Source organism: Trematosphaeria pertusa, assembly GCF_010094035.1.
Source record: "Trematosphaeria pertusa strain CBS 122368 unplaced genomic scaffold BU26scaffold_12, whole genome shotgun sequence".
NCBI lineage: Eukaryota > Fungi > Ascomycota > Dothideomycetes > Pleosporales > Trematosphaeriaceae > Trematosphaeria > Trematosphaeria pertusa.
In genome coordinates this window covers 1-23,731 of record NW_022987223.1, presented here as the reverse complement: position 1 = coordinate 23,731, position 23,731 = coordinate 1, and the positions used below count along the sequence as shown (strand labels likewise).

The 23,731-nt window shown below is 43.9% G+C and overlaps 7 protein-coding genes across 7 annotated transcripts; 3 read left to right on the top strand and 4 right to left on the bottom strand.

Moving 5' to 3' along the window:
- The first annotated feature begins 468 nt into the window (after window positions 1-468).
- On the top strand, window positions 469-1,904 carry BU26DRAFT_521771 (isocitrate dehydrogenase [NAD] subunit 2, mitochondrial). The gene is made up of 2 exons (XM_033829620.1): window positions 469-612; window positions 706-1,904. Exons 1-2 carry the CDS (start codon window positions 523-525, stop codon window positions 1,747-1,749), a joined length of 1,134 nt encoding a protein of 377 aa, XP_033680266.1. The 5' UTR covers window positions 469-522; the 3' UTR covers window positions 1,750-1,904.
- A 415-nt stretch (window positions 1,905-2,319) lies between these two features.
- BU26DRAFT_398809 (LexA/Signal peptidase) lies at window positions 2,320-2,943 on the top strand (the record flags this gene model as incomplete). The annotated part of the gene is made up of 1 exon (XM_033822772.1): window positions 2,320-2,943. A coding segment is annotated over one exon (624 nt), but the record flags the coding sequence as incomplete, so codon positions are not given.
- Window positions 2,924-4,434, bottom strand: BU26DRAFT_521770 (tartrate dehydrogenase). Its single transcript, XM_033829619.1, has 2 exons — window positions 3,940-4,434; window positions 2,924-3,884 (listed from the first exon to the last, which is right to left on the bottom strand). Exons 1-2 carry the CDS (start codon window positions 4,199-4,201, stop codon window positions 3,043-3,045), a joined length of 1,104 nt encoding a protein of 367 aa, XP_033680264.1. The 5' UTR covers window positions 4,202-4,434; the 3' UTR covers window positions 2,924-3,042.
- A 167-nt stretch (window positions 4,435-4,601) lies between these two features.
- On the bottom strand, window positions 4,602-7,106 carry BU26DRAFT_607560 (HET-domain-containing protein; the record flags this gene model as incomplete). The annotated part of the gene is made up of 4 exons (XM_033835767.1): window positions 4,602-5,028; window positions 5,104-6,500; window positions 6,579-6,859; window positions 6,931-7,106. The coding sequence occupies 4 exons, from the start codon at window positions 7,104-7,106 to the stop codon at window positions 4,699-4,701; spliced, it is 2,184 nt and encodes a 727-aa protein (XP_033680263.1). The 3' UTR covers window positions 4,602-4,698.
- A 358-nt stretch (window positions 7,107-7,464) lies between these two features.
- On the top strand, window positions 7,465-8,776 carry BU26DRAFT_553223 (putative glycolipid transfer protein HET-C2). Its single transcript, XM_033832195.1, has 4 exons — window positions 7,465-7,854; window positions 7,919-7,977; window positions 8,035-8,153; window positions 8,226-8,776. The coding sequence occupies exons 1-4, from the start codon at window positions 7,716-7,718 to the stop codon at window positions 8,518-8,520; spliced, it is 612 nt and encodes a 203-aa protein (XP_033680262.1). The 5' UTR covers window positions 7,465-7,715; the 3' UTR covers window positions 8,521-8,776.
- A 538-nt stretch (window positions 8,777-9,314) lies between these two features.
- On the bottom strand, window positions 9,315-10,711 carry BU26DRAFT_567849 (uncharacterized protein; the record flags this gene model as incomplete). The annotated part of the gene is made up of 2 exons (XM_033833707.1): window positions 9,315-10,224; window positions 10,275-10,711. The coding sequence occupies 2 exons, from the start codon at window positions 10,709-10,711 to the stop codon at window positions 9,315-9,317; spliced, it is 1,347 nt and encodes a 448-aa protein (XP_033680261.1).
- Window positions 10,712-11,625: 914 nt separating this feature from the next.
- BU26DRAFT_521767 (uncharacterized protein) lies at window positions 11,626-13,306 on the bottom strand. Its single transcript, XM_033829618.1, has one exon. The coding sequence runs from the start codon at window positions 13,129-13,131 to the stop codon at window positions 11,722-11,724; it is 1,410 nt and encodes a 469-aa protein (XP_033680260.1). The 5' UTR covers window positions 13,132-13,306; the 3' UTR covers window positions 11,626-11,721.
- Window positions 13,307-23,731: the final 10,425 nt, after the last annotated feature.

Here is a 23,731-nt window from a genome sequence, read left to right as displayed (position 1 = left end):
TGAATGATCAATGCGGAATGCGTTGCACGCACACGAAGTACTATGCTTCCTGGGGCGGAGAGGTGTGATAGATGTGTCCGGCTATCCGTGGAATGAATTGAGGTATATTCACGCTGAAGAAAATTTTTGCAGCTTTCACCCTTCGCATTTGGTTTTCTGTCTTGGCGCTACGCCAAGCTACGATTTCGTCATGCTGCGCAACGCGTTGGAAGGGCCTCAACTAGCAGAAAACTGCAGTCATGAATGCCACAACTCTAGAACATAGCTCTAGGAGGGCGGAGAGGAATTGCTGGGGACAATGCTGTGGCTGGAAACGAGGGTTGCGAACTGCAATTGGCTCACGGACCATATCCGTGGCTGTCCTGTGCCACAGCTCAGCTCCCGCGGGAGTTTTAGCGTGAAGCTTGCTTTTTATCGCTGCCGAACAACACCTCTCCGTACCTCCGCTATCACCATCTCCCACCTGCTACACCTCGGCGCATAGCTGCAATCGCACAGTAGGAACATACTCCGGCCTTCAAGATGCTGGCTGGACGGGCTTTCGCAGCCCCCGCGCGGCAATGCCTGCGACGGGTGAACGGTACCTCCAGATGGGCGCCCGCGCTTGCGCAGGTTAGTCTCTGCACGTCACTCCGCCTTCCGACCCTCATATTCCAGCTCAATTGCTATCTGACGAGCAGATATACTAACTTGCTCTTCATGTAGGCTCAGTCGCGATCCATCGTCACCGCGGAGAAGGACAAGGTCGCCAGGTTCAAGGGAACCAAGGGCAACGATGGGAAATTCACAGTCACGCTGATTGAGGGCGACGGCATCGGGCCTGAGATTGCGCAGTCGGTCAAGGATATCTACTCGGCAGCCAACGTGCCTATCAAGTGGGAGCCGGTCGATGTAACCCCGCGGCTGAAGGACGGCAAGACGGTCATTCCGGACGAAGCCATTGAGAGCGTCACGAATAACTACGTTGCGCTCAAAGGCCCCCTCGCGACTCCTGTCGGCAAGGGTCATGTCTCTCTCAACCTGACGCTCCGCCGGACCTTCAACCTCTTCGCCAACGTGCGGCCCTGCAGATCGATTGCCGGCTACAAGACCCCGTACGACAACGTGGACACTGTTCTGATTCGTGAGAACACCGAGGGAGAATACTCTGGTATTGAGCATGTCGTGGTCGATGGTGTTGTGCAGAGCATCAAGCTCATCACTCGCTCGGCCTCGGAGCGCGTTCTGCGATATGCCTTCCAGTATGCGCGGGACATTGGCAGGAACAAGGTGCGCGCTGTGCACAAGGCCACCATCATGAAGATGTCCGACGGGCTCTTCTTGAGCACTGCGCGCGATGTCTCCAAGGACTTCCCCGACATTGAGTTTGACGCTGAGCTTCTGGACAACACCTGCTTGAAGATGGTCACCGATCCGCTGCCATACAACGACAAGGTTTTGGTCATGCCCAACCTGTACGGAGACATTTTGTCTGATATGTGCGCTGGACTCATTGGTGGTCTCGGTCTCACGCCGTCCGGAAACATTGGCGACGAGTGCTCCATCTTCGAGGCCGTGCACGGGTCCGCCCCTGACATCGCTGGAAAGCAGCTTGCCAACCCGACTGCTCTGCTTCTTTCTTCCATGATGATGCTGCGACACATGGGTCTCAACGACCATGCCAACAACATCGAGTCCGCCATCTTCAAGGTCCTTGCTGAGGGCAAGGTAGGCATCCTTACTGATCCTGACACTAACATGACATGCTAACATTACGCAGACCATCACTGGCGATCTCGGTGGAAAGGCAAAGACCTATGAGTACGCGGACGCGGTTATCAAGGCATTGAAATAGATTTCCTTTGGTTGATTGACGAGCATTGGGATGAGGGATGGCGGTGATGCATTTTGTCTATATGTACCAGTCTGTACTTGTACCATACACCTGCCACATGAGCGAATAGAAGTTGGCTTCCTTTGCCTATCGTCCCTCTGTGCTGATATAAGGTCGCGCCCGATATCTAGGTAAGACCGCGCACACGTGATCGCGCTTCTCGAAGCCGCGCGGATGTCTTCCGCGTCCGAGCTTTACATTTCTCACCTCACAAAACCAGAACAGCCATTGCGCCCCACCAACCCCTCAAAATGCCGCCCAAACTCCCCTTCCGCGTACCACGCGCAGCTCCAAAGCCCAGAGCCCCCGCCCCTCCCGCAAGCCTCGCCTTCAAACCCTCACCACGCGGCCCCGCAAACCCCCAACCGCGCCCTCAACCTCGCAGCTCCGAAGCTCAGGCACCTCCTGCACCACCCCTCACACGCAGCGGACCCCCTAAAAGCAGAAAATACGCACGCACCGCCAGCATCGGCGCCGTCTCCTTCCTCGCCATCCTCTTCATCCGCGACCACGTCGTCTCCTTCGACACGGTGCGCGGCTCGTCCATGGCGCCGACGCTCTCGCCGCACGCGCACGAGACGGGGCGGCTCGACCGCATCGTCATTCGGCGCAATGTGCGCTTCGGCAGGGGCGTGCGCAGGGGCGATGTGGTGACGTTTTGGAAGCCGCATCGGCCTGAGGAGATTAGTATTAAGCGCGTGGTGGCGGTGGAGGGGGATACTGTGTATCCTCACCGCGGGTACGCACTGGATACGGAGATTGTGCGGGGCAGGCGGGTTGAGGGGTGGGATGGGCTGGGTGTGAGGGATGAGGATGCGGTTGGGGGGGAGGAGGTGGAGGTAGGGAAGGTGGTGGTGCCGAGGGGGCATGTTTGGGTGGAGGGGGATAATTGGAGGAGGAGCTATGATAGTTGTGATTTTGGGCCGGTTAGTTTGGGGTTGGTGGATGGGAAGGCGGTGATGGTTTGGAGGGATTGGTTTGATTGGAGATTTGTGGGGGACGAGAGGGAGAAGGGGCATAGGAGTAGGGTTGTGGAGGGCGAAAAGATTCCGCCGGGCTTGTTTGATGATCTGGTTTGAGAAAGTCGAAGTACACTTCTCTGGGTCCTATGTGAACAGGAGAGGCATTCAAGGTGTGAAGGCGTCTGTAGAGGTACGTGTACATATTCCCTACTCCCCACCAAACTGTTTCTCAATCTCCCTACACACTGCCTCCGTAACCCCTTTTGTATTCTCACTTCCTCCAAGATCCTTGGTCTTAACACCAGCAGCAGTTACACTCTCCACCACCTTCATCAGTCCATCGGCAGCCTTCTCTTCGCCCAACCACCGCACCATCTCTGCCGCGCTCCAAAACGCACCTACCGGATTCGCAATCCCCTTCCCCGCAATATCCGGCGCCGACCCGTGAATCGGCTCGAACATTGACGGGTTCTTGCGCGTAGGATCAAGATTGCTGCTTGGCGCAATCCCAATACTGCCGCTCAATGCGGCAGCAAGATCAGACAAAATATCGGCGTGGAGGTTGGTTGCGACGATGGTGTCAAGCGACTTCGGATTCAGCACCATCCGCACCGTCATAGCATCCACAAGCATCTTGTCAATCTCCACATCCCCATACTCCTTCGCCACCTCGTAAAACACCTTATCCCATAGCACCATGCCATGCCGCTGCGCATTGCTCTTCGTCACCATGGTCAGCTTCTTGCGTGGTCGCGACCGCGCCGTCTCGAAGGCAAACCGCATGATGCGCTCGATGCCGACTTGCGTGAAGATGGATACTTCGGTGCCGATGGCGTGCGGCGAGTGCTCGTGCGAGATGCCGCCTTGCCCGCTGTATTCGCCCTCGCTGTTCTCGCGCACGATCACCCAGTCGAGGTCGGCTTGTGCGCAGTTTGCGAGCGGGGAGGTGGTCCCGGGGAGGATGCGTGTCGGGCGTACATTGACGTATTGGTTGAGGGCTTTGCGGATGGGGAGGATGAGGCCCCAGAGGGAGATGTGGTCGGGCACGTCTAGACGCAAGTCAGTCTCTCCCAGTCCGCTTCCGATTGGGAGTTGGGATCGTACCAGGCCATCCTACAGCGCCAAAGTATATCGCGTCGAACTTCTTCAACTGCTCCAGCCCGTCGGGTGGCATGTACCATCCTCGCTCGAGGTAGGCTTTGCTGCTCCAGTCGACGGTCGTGAACTCGAATTCAAACCCTCCTAGGGCTTTGGACAGAGTGTTTAGAACTTGCACGGCGGCTTCAGTGATGTCGACGCCGATGCCGTCGCCGGGGATGCAGACAACGCGGTAGATGGTAGTGCGGTCGTGGATGTGAGACGGCATATTTGCGATGTTAGGGAAGGGCGCTGGAAGGTGAGCTGCGGAGTAGTTGACTGTTTATTTCCGGTCTTGCTGTGTAAGTAGAGGAAGGAGCAAGTCATCGATCAACGAAGCGGGACCTGCAACCTCGGTAGGCGACATCCCGGTTCAGGTAAATCCTATAGGATAATGGAAGCATTATGCGGAGAGAAGCCCGGCAGCGGATATATATCCACCGCAGATCACCTTTACGAACACTTTCGCGGAGTTGGTGGGGTTGTTCTCGATGATGGTGTTTTAGCGCACGGTCCTCCACCGGAGCTTGGCGTTGCTCTAGCCGTATTTGATTTAGTTAACTTCACTTCCAAGGTCTCCTGTTTGGAGAAGTACCTAGGTCTAGGGCTGTTAAGATACCGTATTAATTATCTCATCCCAAACTACAAAGAGCGAGACAAAACGAAGGGCAGGTAGAGAAGGCTTAGTGCTCGAGGGAGCTTCCTCAAATCGCTCTAACTCCCGGTCTACGTCAGTGTAACGGTCTTCCATAATCCTGATCTGTTCTCTGCCGTGGTGTATGCCGTCTCATGCTCCAGCGAGTCCGGTAGATTAAAAGCCAACATCCCTATTCTCTGATATGCTCCTTTTTCAGATCCCTCCTTGACGAGAAGCCCAGCCTCGGTTGTCAAGACAAGTGCCCAACATGGAAACTCGGGCTCGAAATCAAAGAGTGCACGTCCTCTTCCACTTGGGGTGCCAGGGATATGAAAGTCGACGTAATCTGGTTCATACTTGTATTTCCCCTTTCCAAAAGGGCTTTCGGGCTTCGACGGGTGCAGTTCTAGCAATGGTGCCTAGGTTTACAATGTTAGTCCGCTTGAAGAACCAGCCCGGAGGTGACGAAGCACATCGTGTGGAACATAACATACCCAAAACTTGATCAACCCCGACTTCACCTGCCCGAATGGGTCGTTACCCAAAGGGGACACTTCAGCCGTCAGAATTTCCGCCAACTCGCGTCCAATCATGGATGAATTCGTGAACTGCACCGAAAAGACATGGCAAGCCCAAGACCACGAAGGCGCGCGATAACCAGCGAATCTAGTCCCCTTCCACTTCCACGCAGCGTGCCTGGCCTCCTCGTGATGGTCAGGGTTGGCACAGTTATGCGTTGGTTGACTCATCCTGATCCTCCAGAGAAGTTTCGGCAGAAGCGACCTCCGCCAATGTCCAGCAAGATACGTGTCGCCCGTGTTCCGAGCAATTGCTTTCGCAAGACCTCCTATGGCGGGTAGCTTGTCGGTGCCGCGGGTCAAATGGCGGACTGCGTAATCCTCTACTAGTGCCCACCACTGGCCCTCGTCTTTCATGTAAGTGTCTCCCAGCGGTAGCTCTCCCCGCCCGGGAAATGAGCGAGAGCTCGTCGGGAACCGAGCGCCGTCCTCGGCTTGGAGATGTTTATGACACTCCCAGTACATCTGATCCTCGGCGTAGTGAAGCGTCCGGTGGGATAACAGCCGCTCCTGTAATACCCAAGCTCGCATACTTAGATTCTGGTCACCCACGGGGTCAACATGGAGTCCCTCGTCCCCAGAACAGTAGTACGTGCGTCGCAGGCCCTCGACGGACGAGGGCAACCATTCCTGGCTTACGGAACATGCTGCTCCCTCGCTATCGGATAGGTACGCCATCGGCATTTTGCTGGGGTAAGCCAAGAGACCTGGCCCGACCTGAACAGGTACGAGACTCGGTCCTGGTATCCCGAAAAATAAGGGGTCTGATGAGTTTGTGTAGACGTTGCGTTCCGGGAAGCAGCCTGTGGAGTCGTCGGTGGAGGCCGCTGCTGCAATTGTCAGGTAAGCGTAGGAATACACGTCCCCCATTTTTGCTGACTCGCGCTCCCAATCCTTAGCATCATCTTGAACGACGCAGAGAGAGTCTATCCAAACAAACCGAACGTCGAGCCGGCGGGCGAGTTGGATAGCGTCCTGAAACGTCCTTGGCAGTGCTGAAATGCTGATCCCGTTGATATGGGCCGAAAGTGTGCTCTTGGTAGTCGTGAGTCGATGGGAAAGGCCCCAGCAGTGGCTCAGAGCAATGTACTTCCCCGCACGACCTCCTGTCTCTAGTAGCGAGACCACCTGAGCGTTTGGGTCCTCACTCAGATCGAGCAAACGTGTTGGGAGAGGCGTAGTTCGCTCGGCCATGGCTCGGCAGGTAGGATGACCGTTGCACTCCTTAAGCCACTTCTGGACCTTTATAACTGACAGTTCGTGGGAAGCCGGTGTGGTATATCTTCCAGGAATGACGGAAGCAAAAGGGTTATCTAATAGCGTCTGTTAGCTTTGGCAGGGCAACAGCCAAGGGATATTTCAGATTGGCTGAACTGGATGCTCCTTCTTACCATCATTAGTCCGGAACCGAAAGTACGAGCCATGAAGATAGACGTGCTTCCCGTCGGTATTGCCGAACCCTTGTTTGATGTCTGGGCCAGTTCCCAGGCGTACGCCAAGCCCAATCAGTCGCAAATCTTTCTCATCCTCATACAAACTCCACCAGTTACCAAAGAGCCATGGCCGGACGCCTTTCGTATCCTCAAATGCCTCCCTAGGATTGACGAAAATCGGTCCATTGTAGCCATCGTCCACAAGACGGATGGACCCCCCTTCGTCCCAGTACCCGGAGCTGGCTTGAATCGTGGCGTTGATCTCAGCGGAATAGTGCCAGGTGACGATGGCGCCAGGGCTGGGGCACACTTTGCCGTCTTTGCCGCCCTTGAGGATGCCCGCGAGATATCCGGAGGCCACCCAGATGACTTGACAGAGTGGACATTCGGCGGCCGATTCCTCCAGAGCTGGTGAGGCAATCCAGGCTTCAGCTCAGATGGAAGCTTGAGCATTGGAATGGTGGTGCACATGTCGCAGAGACCCATGGTAGAGAAAGGCCGGAGACTTCAACAAGAACACTTGGCCAATTAGCTGTACAGGTTCTTGATGGTGAGGTCTGTTCGTGTGGTGATTAAAGCACTGTTAGGGGGTAGGCCGAAGTTAAATCATCGAGCCGGATGGCAGGCCGAGATGCTGGGCTCCTTCCCGGTTCAGCTTTTCTAGCATAGCCATGGTGAACCACAGTGGTACAAAGCGCAAGCTGAAAAGTTCAACGGTACACGTGAGTCGTAGGGTGAGAATACTTAATCGTAGCGGCTTTGTACTTGCTATCCCTCCTGCTATTATTTCTTCAAATTGCGGCATAAGGAGGAGAGGCCTTAGGGTTGCCCTGCGCCTTGTCCCTACACTGAAAGAGTAAAGGAATAGAGAGTGACGAGAGCAAAGAAGAAATAGTGTAAGGGGATGGATTTATTCGGCTAGCATGCCCCGCCCTGCGCTAAGTGTCCCTGCCAAGGAAACCCCACCACAGCTCACCGCCTACACAATCCGCGTTTCAGCCCTCAACCCTCCTAGCCTTCAGGAACCTTTGTCTTTTGAACCCTCACTTCTTCAACTCCCTAGGTTCATCGTGTACTGCAATTCAACAGGCAGAAATGACGGCTGCGATTCCTCCAGGCGGCACCTTCTTCGATACGCTCAAGAAGAGCTTCGTCGATGTGCCGGTCGGTGCGGAGAACAAGGTCTCGACGACCGAGTTCCTGGAGGCCGCGGAGAGCTTGCTTACACTCTTCGGTACATTCGCTCTTCCCTTCATTATCTTCCCCGGGGCCAATCGGGGCTAATTGCAGGCGTGCAGATGTGCTGGGCTCGGCGGCCTTCAAGCCTGTCAAGAGTGATATGAACGGGAACATCAAGGTATGAGCTCCACGGGAGCATCAAAGAAGAATTCGCGGAAGCTGACATGCTGTGCAGAAAATCCGGGACAGACAGCTAGCCGCCCCGCAACTTTCAGAGACGCTGCAGGACCTCTGCCTCAACGAGCTCAAGGAGAAGAAGCACACCGCCACCGAAGGCCTACTATGGCTCGTCCGGTATGTCCCCCTCCTATCCTTCCCCCATCTTACTACTACTCTTCGTTCTCTCGCTAACTCTCCACTCTCTAGTGGCCTCGACTTCACCGCCCAAGCACTCCGCCACAACATGAGCAACCCCTCGACCGAGCTCTCCGCCTCGTTCCGCGACGCCTACGGCAACACACTCAAGCCGCACCACTCGTTCGTCATCAAGCCCATCTTCAGCGCCGCCATGAGCGCCACACCGTACAGGAAGGACTTCTATGCCAAGTTGGGCAGCGATGATGCGAAGGTGCAGGCGGAACTGGAGAAGTGGTTGAGTGCGCTAGAGAAGGTGGTGGGGATCCTCAAGGAGTTTACAAATAGTAAGGAGGCGAAATGGTAGAGAGGGCGCGCGGCTGGACAGGGGTATATATACATAGAGGGGGCAAAGGAGGTATGGCTTAGACTCCTCTTCTTGAAGCGGCATTTCATTTCTAGTCTTTTTCTGCTGCTGAGCAGTTATTGGCATGGTCCAAACCCGTTCGGAACACAAAATCAAGGCAATAGAACTCCATGTGGAAGCAAAACTGGTACAAAAACGCAACGCAGCGGACCAGCATATTCCACGCAAACAAGATCTTCAGCTATCTAGGCATTTCCCACCTCGAACCCAAACGACCATGATTTCTCGCCGAACGCCAGAGGTACCCAGTCCTTCTGTGGCTGGTCTTCCGTCCATTACTCCCACCATCGAGCCGCTCTACCTAGCATTCTTGCCCCCAGCACTACAAGCCATCTCTCTCATCCATTCGTCCTCAGATGGTTAACCGGTGGTCGGCATGAGACGCTCCGTTGGTAATACACACATAACACTGCTCCTTCACGTCTTTCGTCAATCTATCCAGGCATGGCATAAGGGTGCATGGGAGAAATGTGGGAAAGGAGAACACGACGGAATGAATGTAGGTAATGGAGGGATAGCTAGTTACAGGTTCGCGGATATTGATGAATTATTTCTTTCGCGACTTATATGTTCTCTAGAGGTGCATATACAAGAAGGTTATAAGAGGAAGGGGAAGATGGGTCGTCGGATTTTTGCGCGAGACGGATTAAAGATTTGTAAATGGCGTATTTTGGGGATAAGGTTGGTTTATTGGAATCTGTGTAGAGAGCAGGCTTGGAGAGGGACAAAATGTTTCAGCTGGGCGTCCAGTCTGCCCAGTACTCGTTGTATTCATCGCGATTGAGTAAAATTACGAATACGGCTCTTATGATCTGTGCAGTCCAATTCACGGTGGCCGCCGGAAAGGAAACCGTCCATGATGCGCCATGTGGCCCTTGGTACATCGTGAAGTAATCAATCGGACATTCCTTTGGAGACGCAGATGGGCGGTACCCCAGGCACCCATATGCCACCGATACCACTACGTATATCAACGGTTCCTTTCCATCCGCAGACATGGATGAGGTCGTCTCATACTGGTGGATATCAAACGTCATCTCAACAAAGTCAAACCGGTGGAAGAACCTAACAAGAGCGTTGTGGAGGTATCCAGCAATCAACATGTTGGGAGTGAACGGGTGTAACGGGAGCTCGGTCGAGTTGCCTAGCAGGGATATCAGAGTCCAAGATCCTGCGCGGTAAAGCGCGACATAGGCATCCATTCCCAATTCGATGCCTAATACGATAAACGTCGGGTCCCCGTTAGGAGTGGAAGCTTCATCGTAGACGGCGACGCCACAGGACTGAGCAAGGACAATGTCTAGTCCGCAGAAGATATGGGGTAGAATGCCACGGAGTAGACTGTGGTAGAGCTTCCTTGCTAGAGAGAGAATTTTGCCCGTCATGAACTGATCGATCCGTAGACACCTCCGAATGTCATTCAGGTAGATGCTTTGGTGACTGATGAGCATGTGGGTCTCCTCGAGCTGATCTTGTATGCGGGCTAGCGATGCTTCTTGCGCGCACATGATAGTGTTCTTCTCTTCCAGCCGGTCTCGTATCTCGATGAGCGTGGCGCCCTGGTTCACAAGGAGGTCCAACGTCATTGTTGAAGTCTGGGACAGTGAGGTAGTCATTCGTTGTTGGTGAAGCTGCATGAGCTTGCTGGGACATCATTGTTAGTTGCTGAACGCATGGCCAGAGAACGTACGTACAAATTGGCGGAGTGCAGGAGCATATTCAGGAAATCCGTATGCGCCATGATCTCCCCGCGAAACCGGAAGGCTTCGTCCTTATCCAGCAGCGTCCAACGGAGCTTCATGGCTGTTTTGCTGACAGCGTTCGAGGTTGAGCCCTTCGCCAACGTCTTCCCATACTTGTTTATCTTGTTGAGGAAGTCTCCAACAGCTGTCCGACAGTCTGCGATGCAGCGGGTTGCTGTTTCACAGGTCTGCGCTAGCTCAGGTGTATTGTCGCATTCGCGGAATAGATGCTCCACCTCAAGAAGCACTCGCTCGAGGATATATAGTTCTCTTTTGAGCTCTCGGTATTCAGAAGCGGCCCCGCGACTTGAGTCCAGCGCATTGAGGATATCTTTTACGAGGAGGGCCACGGCAATGACGTCTCCGACGGCGCCGAAGGTGAGAGGCATCGCAATAACGTCAAGAGAGCCGCGACGAGGCGAGAAGTTCGGTCGGACATATGATGATAGTCCTGCTCAACTGGTAGATCTTGGGATGAAAGAGGGCATCTCGAGCTTGGGACGATTTCCTTGTCGATGGAGGAGAAGATACCGCAAGAGGGTATTAGAGATTAGGTCGAGATGCGAAAAGGCTGAAGCGGGGCATATTTCACAAGGCAGAATCTGCTGCAGGAAGGTGTGTTGGCACTGGGCACCGCCAGTCCCTTCCCTAGATTCAGCCTTGAGAGCCGCAGGACGGGGACCGGTGAAGCTCTGCGATCTTGGCTCAAGCGCCGCCATCTCATTAACCCCCATCCGCAGACCACTTATCTACAGCTAAAACTTCTTGTAGCCTTTCGGATGTTCGTATCGAGGCGTCGTTTTTCATTCTCCGTGGTGGGATCGATCGGCGGAGAAGTCTACGACGGAATCAGTGGGAGGTACCTGGGCTTGGACGCTTCGTGGGAGAACGCAGTAGCGAGCCTCCTCATCTTCTACTTAGTTTTTCGGCGCAGGTGCTTTGGTATTGGGGAGCTTCTCTGTGCGGTCCGCGAATAGGACATGATTGTAGACGTTGAATTTGATAAGATTGGGAAAATGGGTTGGCTTCTATCGTGATGGAGCATTCCCGCTGCTCGAGACTTAATGGCCATCCGAGAGAGACAGACATCAGATCAAATTTGACCTGAATGCGTGTTAGTAGTGACGTGGGTTGGGTTGGCACCGCGAGCACTGTGGGTCTAAGGTATCCGCGGGGCGCGCGGGCCGACACGCGAACAGGGGTACCCATTCAAAGTGAAAGCGCGGTGAAGACACCTTGTGGAAATCAATTAAGTTCTTTTTGAATTCTAAGCGATAGCCCGCTAGAATATTCGTTTGATAGTGCTGCCTCAAGGCTTTAAGGCTTCCCTTCACACGACACATCTGGGCAGCAAGCGCGAACCAGCTAGCCAGAGCGGGACTAGTGTCCACGCTACAGGTCAGGAGGCCTTTTGGTCCCCTTCTATGAGCGCCACAATGTCCATTTCCTCCTCCGCGATCCCTCCCATAGTCGCATTCCCAATCACCGCATTCTTCCACCACTCGTTCTTCAAGATAGATCGCACTCTTGCCTCCAACCACTCCGTATTCCCCCAAAAGCCCCAGCTCGCCTGAAACCGTAACCAATCCACCAATGCCGTCTCCCAGTGGCTGACGAAGATATCCCAGTCGTACTCTTTCCCGGATACCTCCTGCAGCTTCGTCCAGTACCGCTCCAACAACTTCTTCTCTCCGAATTGCATAGATAACTCCCGCGGCACACCCTCATCCTCAACAAGCATGCTCAGAGGAACAGAGCACGTGAACAGCTTCGCTAGATCGCAGACACCCAGGCCCAGCCCCGTGTACTGGAAATCGTAGAAAACCACCTCTTCACCGCTCGTGCTCGTGAACAAGTTCTCGCTCTTGACGTCCCCGTGAAGCAAGGTCACATACCCCTCGATCGGGCTCCAACCCCGCTGTTTCGGCGCCAGGACGTGCGCGACTAGGTCCGAGATGGAGAACTCGTCGTACTCCCAGTCGGTGAGTGGGGCGTTCCATTCAGCATCGTAGTCGGATGCCAGACTAGCGTACTCTTTCCGGCGCGTTGCGAGGTATGTGTATCCGCCGTTCAGCCACACAGTCTTCTGGACTGCATCCTCCCCATCGTGCTTCACTTCCTCAAGCGGGGGTTTTACTAGCTTGCGGCGATCCATGTCCTTTACACGCGGCCACCAGAAACCGTGGAAGCTGGAAAGCCAATCTATCGCCGCAAGGGCTTGGCCCATGGATAGCACATCGCGTTTCTCGCCTTCGACAGGGAACTGCTGGCGCAAGTCGGTCAGGATCATGGCGGTAGTGGAGGTCCCATTCGGATGGTGCTCGTTGATGCTGGCTACGCATTTGGCGACGGGAATGGAGCCTGGGAGCTGGGGCGCAAGGTGAGAGTAGAAGTACTGTTCGACTTGGTAGCTTAGTATCTTGCGTGTGTGGCCTTCGTCGTTTGCTTTCGTCGGTGGGGGCGTGATGAGTTTGAAGATGTAGGAGTGCGTTTCCTGGGGCGTGGATACGTTTGAGCTACGTGTTGAGGCTGACCTTGAAGTGGCGCCAGAGGAGTTTGGTATTGCCGCTGGGGCTGCTGTGATGCGACATATTTGACCGTATCCTGCCCATAGTGATTGGATTACGTCGAGGGACTGGAGATGAAGGCCCTGGGAAGCCAGGAGAGAAGAAGCGACTTCTGATGGGGAGCGCCGGGAACGCATTACGATTTCTAAAGGCGTTTGAATACGGTAGATGAGGGCTCCGAGAAAGATCGGGAGGAAGAGAATGAGCGTGGTTTTCCAGTATAATCCGAGGCCGCTAGGCATCAAGTACTACGTGCGGTGGAAGGGAACCAGGCAACCGCTTCCTGCCTAAGCGACCCGCGATAAGGGCATTCGTGAGATAATGTCCAACGCTTATTTTAGACAGAGTAGGACCGTTTGACGTTGTTACAAGCCGAGATGCACGTAGATGTTGATCTTCTATCTTGCCAGCTTGCTGTTGTGTGAGATTTCGGTGGGTTCCGACGCCGCACGCCACAGTTTTCAGCCACTCGCGCCACAGCTCTCAGCCACTCGAGTCAGTCCAAATCCATTAATACGAGACGCCGCACTTTCTCGGCGGATCCTCTCTCCACGCTCTAGTGCCCGCAAGCCGGAATCTCTTTTGCCAGATGAGCTTGGGAACTCCATCTCGGCAAATTCAACAATGGTTCTTTCATCTTCTGGAGCCACCAAATCGGATGTCAAACCAAAAGATGTAGTAGAAGCTGTGCTGGTAGTAGTCGAGAGTGGCGAGTCCGAATCGTTATCATCTTCGAGAAGCTCCATCTTCGCGGAAAATCTAACAGTTCTACATTTCTCTTATAGGGAAATTCCCTTGTCTTGGCTACTTAGTTTTAGAAGAAGTGCGCCAAAGACGCTATGCTTTTTTAGGGCTGGCTTTTTTTAGACACCAACATTGCTATCGTTTAAAGTTAGGCGCTCCTTTGTTTAGTATGCATGGGTTCGGTAAGGCCTAGGTTGCAAAGGTCCATACAGCTACTTTTAGTCGGCGTCTTTAAGCCTATTAAAAGTTAGCAGCTAATATTTGCTAGAACTAAACGCGATATCTCGCCTCCAAGAGCCGCTAGCATAGAATAGGATAGGCCTACCAGTTGAGGGACTCTGGAGAAACGGTACTAAAACCGTTTTGTGTTTTAGCCTAGCTTCTCTAAGACATATTCTCTAACCTCGACCTCTTGCTATAGATATTTCTCTACGATACTATATGCCTCCACGATGCCGTTAGATTACCCCCCTGCTAACCGTGTAATAGATAAGCAACATATTAGAATAGTACGCTTTCGATAGCAGTGTTATCTTTAGCATGTGCGACTAACTTAGTAGATACTTCTAGCATTACATCTTTTCCTTCTTCGTTACCTCTTCTATTATCTCCTCTATTATCTCCCCCGTTATCTCCCCCTCCGTTTCCGCCTGCTCTATTTCTAGTCTAGCTATTGTTGCTGCTACTCTAATCGTTGTTTAAGCCGTCTCTCCTCTAGACCCTTCTCTACTAGGACCCTAATCGCTACCGTTTAGCTTGTCTAGTGGAGGTTTGCATGGCTTTCTTAGCCGTTGTGTTCTCTTTCTCTTCTCTAAAACATCGCGATATAGAGATTCTACGGGTATTAGCAGCATACTTAAATAGTGCTTTAAATCTAGAGTCGCTACTTCGCCCTCTAGAGTAGCGCATTTCCGAGATAGACGTAAAAAAAAAACGCCGTCCTGTGCAATCGCGAAGAACACGCTTTTAGTAAGTAAGGCAAATTACTTCTACTATAATTAACGAAAGAAACCGTAGTTAGCAGACTATTATAAGCCGATTGGGGGTAGTTCGCCGTTTAACTTAAGCTTATAGGGGCTTTCGCTTTAAAACACATACTAAAAAGAAAGGAGAGAAGAACTTCTAGAAAAGTCTCTACGGCGGGCGTTTACGCGGCCCGCTAAGCTCTAGTCGGCGTTAGCTGTTTCTCTATGCCAACCCCCTTAAGCACTAGCCGTCTATATTGTAAACCCGCTTATATTATATATTATTTCTAGGGCCCCGCCTCGTCCTACGTTAACTAATAGTCTTTTAGTAACAATAGAGCTAGCCCTAGCTCTCTCTCCTCTAACGCCTACACCTTAGTTGACTAACGCTAGAGCTACCTATCTATACTCTCTCTTTCTTTATCTAATATAGTGTTCTTCCTCTCTAGACTTGCCTACTTACTCTAGCGTCTAGAAGCCTATAAAGACAAGCCGTGTCTAGATAGTGCCTGCGCGCTTTCTAGTACTATAGTTACCTATTACGCGTAGTAGCATAGCGCTCGCTCTACTAGTAGCACTTTCTAATACTCTTAAGCTTTATCTCTTCTACGCAGTCTACCTATATATATAAAAGAGGGTCTTAACCTATAGCGTCTACTCTTCTTTACGCGCACTTCTTTATTCTCTTACTCTCTTCTCTTTCTCTTATTCTTCTATAAAAGCGCTCCTTATACCTACTCTAATAGCTTTATACCTATCTTAGGTTAATTTAAGGTATTTAAACACGCTCTCTATTTTATTTACTAACCTACGCCTCTCTTATAGTTATAGAGCCGCTGTCTACTCTCTTACTATTATACTTTCTACTTATTCTACTACTTCTTTAAGCTACGTCTAAAGCGTTCTTCTTTAAGAGAAAAGATACTAGATAGTACTTAGAAATAGAGCGCCTATAAGGTAATAATTAAAGGTAGAATGTAGAGACGCTATAGACTTATACTCTATCTTCTAGTAATATAGAATTAAGAAGAGTAAAGGTATAGTTAACGCTATAGTTATATACGTTACAGCTACTAGATAACTAGCTAATAATTACGCTAGTAACAGATAGCTACTACTGTCGCGCTATAGAGAATTAGGTTTTATAAGTATCTCTCTCTTTATTTCTCTATACGCGCAACTAGCTAATTCTTAATATTAATTCTAATATATACCTCTAGGTACTTTACTAACGTAATATAAATTAACCTAAACTAGATCTAGCTTAGTCTATACCTTAGAACTAAGAAGGCTATAAACTACTACTACTTATACCTTTATAACTACGTTAAAGATTTAGTATAGAAGTTTATAGTTCTTAGGCTAAAAGAGTATAAGTATAGGTAGACTATAAATTTAGCCTCTATAGTTATTTAATACTAGAGAGAGCTTATTACCTAGACTAACTCTACTATTCTTCTAGATAAAAGGCGTAAGAACTTAGAGAATTACTAGTAGTAGTAACTTAAGTTTATAGACTATATAAATTAACGTAGATAGAGTTCTATTTTTAAGATCTACTAGGTAGGTACTCTACTTTACCTATTCTAAATCTCTAAGAACGCTAATCTCTCTATCTAGTAGATCTTCTATACTCTTATAAAGAAGTATAGACTTATAACTACTCTTACTTTTAAGAAGATTAAAGCTACTACTAAAGACGTTATTATTCTTCTTAAGATACTATAGTAGCGTACTAATAATATACTCTACTAGCCTAGCACCTACGTCTTCTTCTATAGTATTCTTCTTCTAGCTACTATTAGAGGCTTTAGGTAGGTAATAATAATAAGTATTAAGTATAGAGACGTCTACCTAGCTATTATATAGAACTCTAACAACTAGTTAAAGATAAAGCTTATTATTACCCCTATAATTAGAAAGAATAAGCTAAAGCTAGCTTTACGCGTCTCTAGAGTACTTACGTAAGTATAACTACGCTACTTCTTCTTTAGTATTCTTCTTTCTATCTCTTACTATTATAATTACTTACTCTTATTAAACTATATAGAATATTATTCTCTATAACTCTTATTCTATATAGCCTAGTCTATCTTACTAGCATTATTACTACGCAAGTAATTAAAGATAATACTTTTAAGGTAGAGTTTAAGTCTATTAAGGTACTACTCTTCTACTCTACTCTTAAAAGCGTAGACTTTCTACTACTAGACTAGAAGAAGAAGATACTTAATTACTCTATTTTTAATCTTTCTAATAGTACTTTCTATAATCTATAGTACTAGACTTATCTTATTAGTAGATTATATAAGAATTTACAGTTCTATATAATATAAGTTAGCGCTAGTAGAAGACTTAATAGTAAGTAAACTCTATAAAGCTTATACTATGCTAGGTAGAAGATTTTACTACTAACCTTTAAAACTTTATAGGCGTTCTTACTAATACGCTATATAATTACATTCTCTTTAATACTACCTAGGTTTTCTAGAGAAGTTACTAGATAAAATAGGTCCGCGAAAATCTTATAAAGCTAGCCTTTAGGCCTATAGCTAGGCGTAATAATAACCTCTTCTAGAGCCTTTATAGTATATCTCTAAGCTAGAATATAGACGCTTCTATAAACGTAAGTATAAAGAACTTAAAGAAGTTTAAGAAGTATTATAATATATAGAGCCTCTACGCTAATCTTAAGAAAGCATAATAGAGAGATAATAAAGAGATCTAGTTAGTTAAAGCGTAGATTAAGAATCTTATTAAAACTCTATTGTATCTAAAACTATAAGAAAAGAGAGTAGCGTATTTTAAATACGTAGATAGTCTAAGAGCTTAAGAATTACCTACTATAGCTTTCTTAGAGAAAATACGTAGTAGTAGCACGCTATCTACTATTATATAGTTTCTATAAAGCTACGCCTAGAAGCTTAAGAAAGACTATTTAGTAAAGTAACGCGTATAGTACTATATAGAGCTTCTAGTTAATTATCTAGCTTATTAGCTATTACGTCTAACGCTAGAGCCTAGTATTCTAAAGATTATAGTTAAAGGTAGTAGTAGAGACGTAGTAGAGCCTACCTATAATAAGAGTGTTAACCTTAACTATATATATATAAAGTAGTCTAGGTACTTTCTCTATAATACTACCTTCTATAGCTAGAGCAAGCTTACTAAGTACTACTAGAAGACCTACGTTAAGAATAGAACGTTTAATTAGCCTTTCTTATACTCTAAATATCTCTACCTAGAAATAGGTAATATTATAATTACTAGAGGCTTGCTAGCTTAGAGTAGCTATACTAAAGTATTCTATAGTAAGATATCTACGCTAAACCTTCTATTAATTTCTTATTTAGTAAAGAATTCTAAGCGCTATCTACTCTATAAGCGCTTCTTTCTAGGCTAGAGTAGCCTTTAGAGATATACGCGTTAAATCTACTACTAGAATAGAAAAATATTTACGTAGCTATTCTTATACTCTAAATATCTCTATTAAGAAAAGAGTAATACTACTTCTATTAATAGTTTTAATAACTAGAAGAATTACGTTCTATTAGACTATATAGAAATAGAAGCGCTCTAGCCTCTACCTAGTTAGTAATATTTACCTAATACCTATTTTAATAATAGATATTACTAAAAAAGTAATATAGGTAAATAAAAGAGAGATAAAGCTAATACTAACTAGCTAGAAGATACTATAGCTATATTAGATATAACCTATACTATACTAGAAATAGTTACTAACTCTATATCTAGTATATAAACTCTAGCCTCTTTAGTAGACTTAACAAATATTTAGAATATTAATCTACGCCTACTACTAGACTACTTAAGAGAAAGCTTAAAAAGAGTAATAAGTAGCCTTTTAGATAATTTAGAGGCTAGTAGTAGTACTAAGAGGCGCGTATTAGCCTAGAGTATAAGATTAGATACTAGGCTAGATAGCCTAGAACCTAATTATATCTCTATTACTAATCTATAAATAGACTATTATAGTCTATTCTATACTAGATTATTAGACGTTAAACTATATAAACTAATAACTATAGACTACTTCTACAAGTAAGAGTAAGAGGTTATAGAAATTCTTAAGAGTCTACTATTAGAAGTAATTATAACCTTAGCGCTTATAATAATAGATCTTAGAGATAGTAGTCTATAGAAGATAAATTCTAAGAGCCTTTTACCTATCTATCCTCTAGATAATAAGAACGTCTAGTAAGTCTAACTAGCTAAACTTAATTAATACCTAGTTAAGAAAGAGAGAGAGATAAGTAATAGCCTAACTCTAGCGTTATTACTAGATTCTAAAGATCTAAGTAATATAGCTAGGCTTTACTAGAGTAGAGAGTACGCTTTTGTTCTAGAGAGATATAAGCTTAATTAAACTAAGAATAATATATAGAGACGTAAGAAGATAAGTAGTAATATTAGCTTATAGCATATAATTATAGATAGAAGGTTAAGAACCTTAGTAAGAAATTGCGCGTAGGTGTAGGCAGGTAATACTATTAAAGAGGGACTCTAAGATTACTTAGTAATTTTCTAGGCAAAGAGCTAATTAGTAATTTATTCTCTAAATTATAAAGAAACTATTAAAAAGCTTCTACCTATCTATTCTAAAGTTAGTATCTAGTTTCGTATACTAGTACTAAGGTTATATAGTGTTAGAGTAGAATAACTTTACCTTCTAATATAATTATCTATACGTACTATAATATTTAACTATCTTAATAGTTATTAGCTACGTTCTACGTCTCTATTAACGCCTTTACTAAGTAACAAGAAGCTCTTTTACGTAAGTCTAAACTCTAACTCTCTACCTCTACTTCTTGCTACTTTATGCCTAATTAGACCTATCTATAAGTTACTTAACGCTATAGAGCTGTTAAAGCTAATCTATATTACTACTACTAAGAGCTTTACCTATATTACTACCTATAGTAATAAGTCTTGTTAAGCTATTAAGCTATAGCGGATAAGCCCTTATAGAAGAGCCTAAAAGAGTATCTTATAGTTAGAGACTCTAAGGTAATATATAAACTTATATCTTTACGTAGGTAGAGAATTAGATCTTAGAATTACTTCTATTATTTTTGTTTAACTCTTCTAACTATTCTAGAGTATTCTTAATAGAGTAGTACTACTTCTAAGCCTCTCTAGATATCTAATACTTAAAGTTATAGTATATTACCTATACTATATTAGTATATATTAAGAGAACGTACTTCTCTCTATTATATTAAAAGCTAAAATAGACTAAATTAAAATATATAAGCTACTTTGCGTTATAGAACTAATACTTAAAGTAATAGTATACAACCTATTATACGTAAGTATACGTTAAGAGAGTATATAAGTCTAGTAATAGAGTATTAGACTATTAAGAGAATAGTTTCTATATAGCTACTAGTAATAAAGAATACTATATTAGATAGTATAGTAATCTTAACGTAGCTAGTAGGTGCGCTCTCTCTATAGAGAATATAGAAGATATTTAGTATAGTAAGTAGTAGTCTTCTTTAATCTAGATATCTCTAAGTATTCTTACTTTCTCTAGTTATATTTAGTGTTTTATAGCTAACCTCTAGGTAGGTAACTATAAAATAAATTTAACTATTATTAACTCTACGTTACTCTTACTACTACGATTAGTTATATAATAAGTAGCAAGAATAAGAAGTATATAATATTAGTTAGCACCTACTAACTAGACTAATTAAGTCTATCTTTTAACTTAATATACTATACAAATCTTTACTTAGTATAGTAAACTCTATCTTTTACTAGAGGCTATTCTATAAACTAATAGATTTCTAGAAATTAGTATACTAGAATTCTAGATATTCGCGAATTATAAGTTCTACCTACTTATCTAACTATAAGAAGAATTACTTATAGAGTAATTTATAATGTATAATATAAAACTCTTACTTTTAATTAAGATTACTATTATAAGAATATACTATAAGGTAGCTTATAGACTTATAATTAAAGCGTAATTAATATATTAACTAATAGTACTTAGTTTTATATAGGTAGTACTTAAAGTAATAGTATATTACCTATTCTACGTTAGTATATATTAAGAAGACGTACTTCTCTTTCTTATATTAAAAGCTAAAATAGACTAAATTAAAATATATAAGCTAAGAGTACTTCGCGTTATAGAATTAATATTTAAAGTAATAGTATATAACTTATTATACGTAAGTATATATTAAGAGAGTATACTTTTCTTACTAGTACTAATAGCTAAAATACTTCTCTTATTAGTACTAATAGCTAAAATACTTCTCTTATTAGTACTAATAGCTAAAATACACTAAATTATAGTACTATAATTTAGCTTATATTAAATAGAATTACTTAAATTTAGTTTATATTAAATAGAATTACTTAAATCTAGAATACTCTAAGTTAAAGAATAAATATTTAGTATACTAGAATTTAGAGCACGCTATATATTAATACTAAAATCTAGACTATATTAAAATGTAATATAGTATACATACCTACTAGAATATAAATTAATATTTCTAATTAGTTAAATCTTAATAGATAATATTAAAATACTTTATCTTAACACTATATACTATATAAGTTAGCTAAAAGAGCTTAAACTATAGCTTACTTTACTAGAAGAGATAGAAGGCGTAAGTACCTTTTAAGAGTCTTTAGCATAAAGCTGCCTACTAAAACGCAAGAATTAATAGGCTTAAATAAGAAAATACAAGAATTAGAAGGCTTTTATAGAATATTAATAAATTATTTAATAGCTTAAGAGATTATTAGAAAGAGATAGAAAAGTATTACTATTAGCTTATTTGCTTAGATAATTATTAGTTCTTCTCTTTCTCTACGCGTCTAGTTAGAGATATGTTATTAAGTTAGCTATAATATAATCTCTATTCTAGTAGAGAGACTACGCTATATTTTATTAAACTATTCTATAAATTTACCTTCTAGAAGGTTGCTCTCTCTTGTCTCTACTACGCTTAATAGTAATAGGCTAGAGACTTTATTACTAGTAAGAGGTATAGCCTTCTCTAGACTAGAGTTAATTATAGTAGTAGTAAAAGAGAGGTGCTTATAAGAGTATCTTAACTAGAGAGAGACTAAGGCTAGCCTATCTTCTCTATTAATATAAATTTGTTAAATTAGCTATTATAATATACTAAAAAATATATATAGGCGTTATATTTAAGATATATATTAGTAAACTTTTTATAGAAAGTTTAGGTTTACTTTAAGTAGTTATTATTTATAGCTTATCTAGCCTTTAAGTATAATAGCACCTATAATTATAGTTAAGACGCTATAACTATAAAACTAGAAATTATAAGTAGCTAATCTATAAATATATAAATTATAGAATAGTACGTATACTATAACCTCTATATAGCGTCTAGATTTTAAATTAAGATACTCTATTTTATCTCTAATTATAAATACTAGGTTTCTAAACCTGTTCTCTATTACGTAGAGTATAGTAATAAGAGCTACGCTTTACTATATATAGAATATAGTATAATATTATAGTATACGTCTTACTATAGTCTTCTAGATCTTATTTTTAAGCCTCTACTAGTTTACGTATAGACGCGCTTTTCTAGTTTTTATTTCTAAGCTTCTTTTATTCTACGTATACTAAGATAAGGTTTCTATATCTTATATTTATATAAAGCTAGGCTAACTAATATTATTTAGCTAGCTATAATTAACATACTATAAATACTTCTATAAGAAGATAGCGTAGAGAAATAGTATAAAAAAGAAGATAGAAAAGGTAGGCGTATAGAAAAGGTAGACGTATAGAAAAGGTAGACGTATAGAAAAGATAGGCGTATAGAAAAGGTAGACGTATAAGAAAGGTAGACGTAGAAAAGGTAGGCGTATAAGGTACTAATTATAAGTACTACTATATACCTATATATTAATTTTATCTAGCTTTACTAAGGTAGGCGTTATAGATACTAAGCTATAAGTAGATCTAAGTATTATCTCTTAAGCTAAAGAGGTGCTAGGCTAGCCTTTACGTTGTTACGTCTACTCTTCTTATACTCTTAACTTTCTTTTTTATACTATGCTTTAATTTTAGTTACTATATCTATAAACTCTAGTATTCTACTCTACTTTTACTTATAGATAGCTTACTAACCTCTAGCTTTATTCTATTCTAAAATTACGCTTATAGTCTATACCTATAAGTAACATAACTCTAGTAGTATTAATAGCTTTAATCTATATATAAATTATTACTTTCTATAATAGAAGAAGAGTAAGAGTAATAATCTCTAGACCTTTAGTAGCGTAATATAGTTATCTTCTTTATAGTAGATTAGTATAAATATAGTAGTAGACGTATAGATACCTACTATATAAGAATAGACTAGTAGAGCTAACCTAAGATAGTAGAGAAAAGATATATTATTAGCTAGTTTATATAGCTTATAGGCGTCTATATTAAGAAGATAGGCTATAGTACTATTCTAGTACTCTTGTTTCTTCTACTAAACGTCTTCTTATATCTTAATATAAAAGATAACTAGAGATTCTATAACTAGATAGAAGAATATAAAATACTAATGTTATAATTATAGAATTAAGAATAGAGTTAGCTAGCTAGAATAAAGAAAATAGTAAGCTAAGCCTAGAGTTATAGAATAAGAGATTACGTGTAGAGTTATAGAAATAATTAGAGTTACGTAACGTAGATTAGACGAATTAGATAGATTAGAACCTAATCTAAAGGATTAGACTCTAATCTAGGTAATCTATAAGAGCTAGAGTCTTAGCACCTAATCTAGCTAAGATAGCACATATATATAACTAGAAGAAGCTTACTTCTTATAGCTTCTTATAGTTATTACTTTGTTTTATTAAATTACTATAGAAGCTTGTAATTTATAGTATTATTACCTCTACTTCTTTATTACTAAAGATCTCTAGCCTAAAGTATACCCCTTACCTTCTCTTATAAAAGTAAGCCTTAGTTTTAGTTAAAAGAATAGCTTATAATAAAATAACTACCTAACGTTAAAAGGTAGAACTATTATATTAATAGTTAGAACCTAGCCTAGAAAGGCCTAAGTCTAGAAGCTAACTATAGAAGAATAGATTATAGAACTCT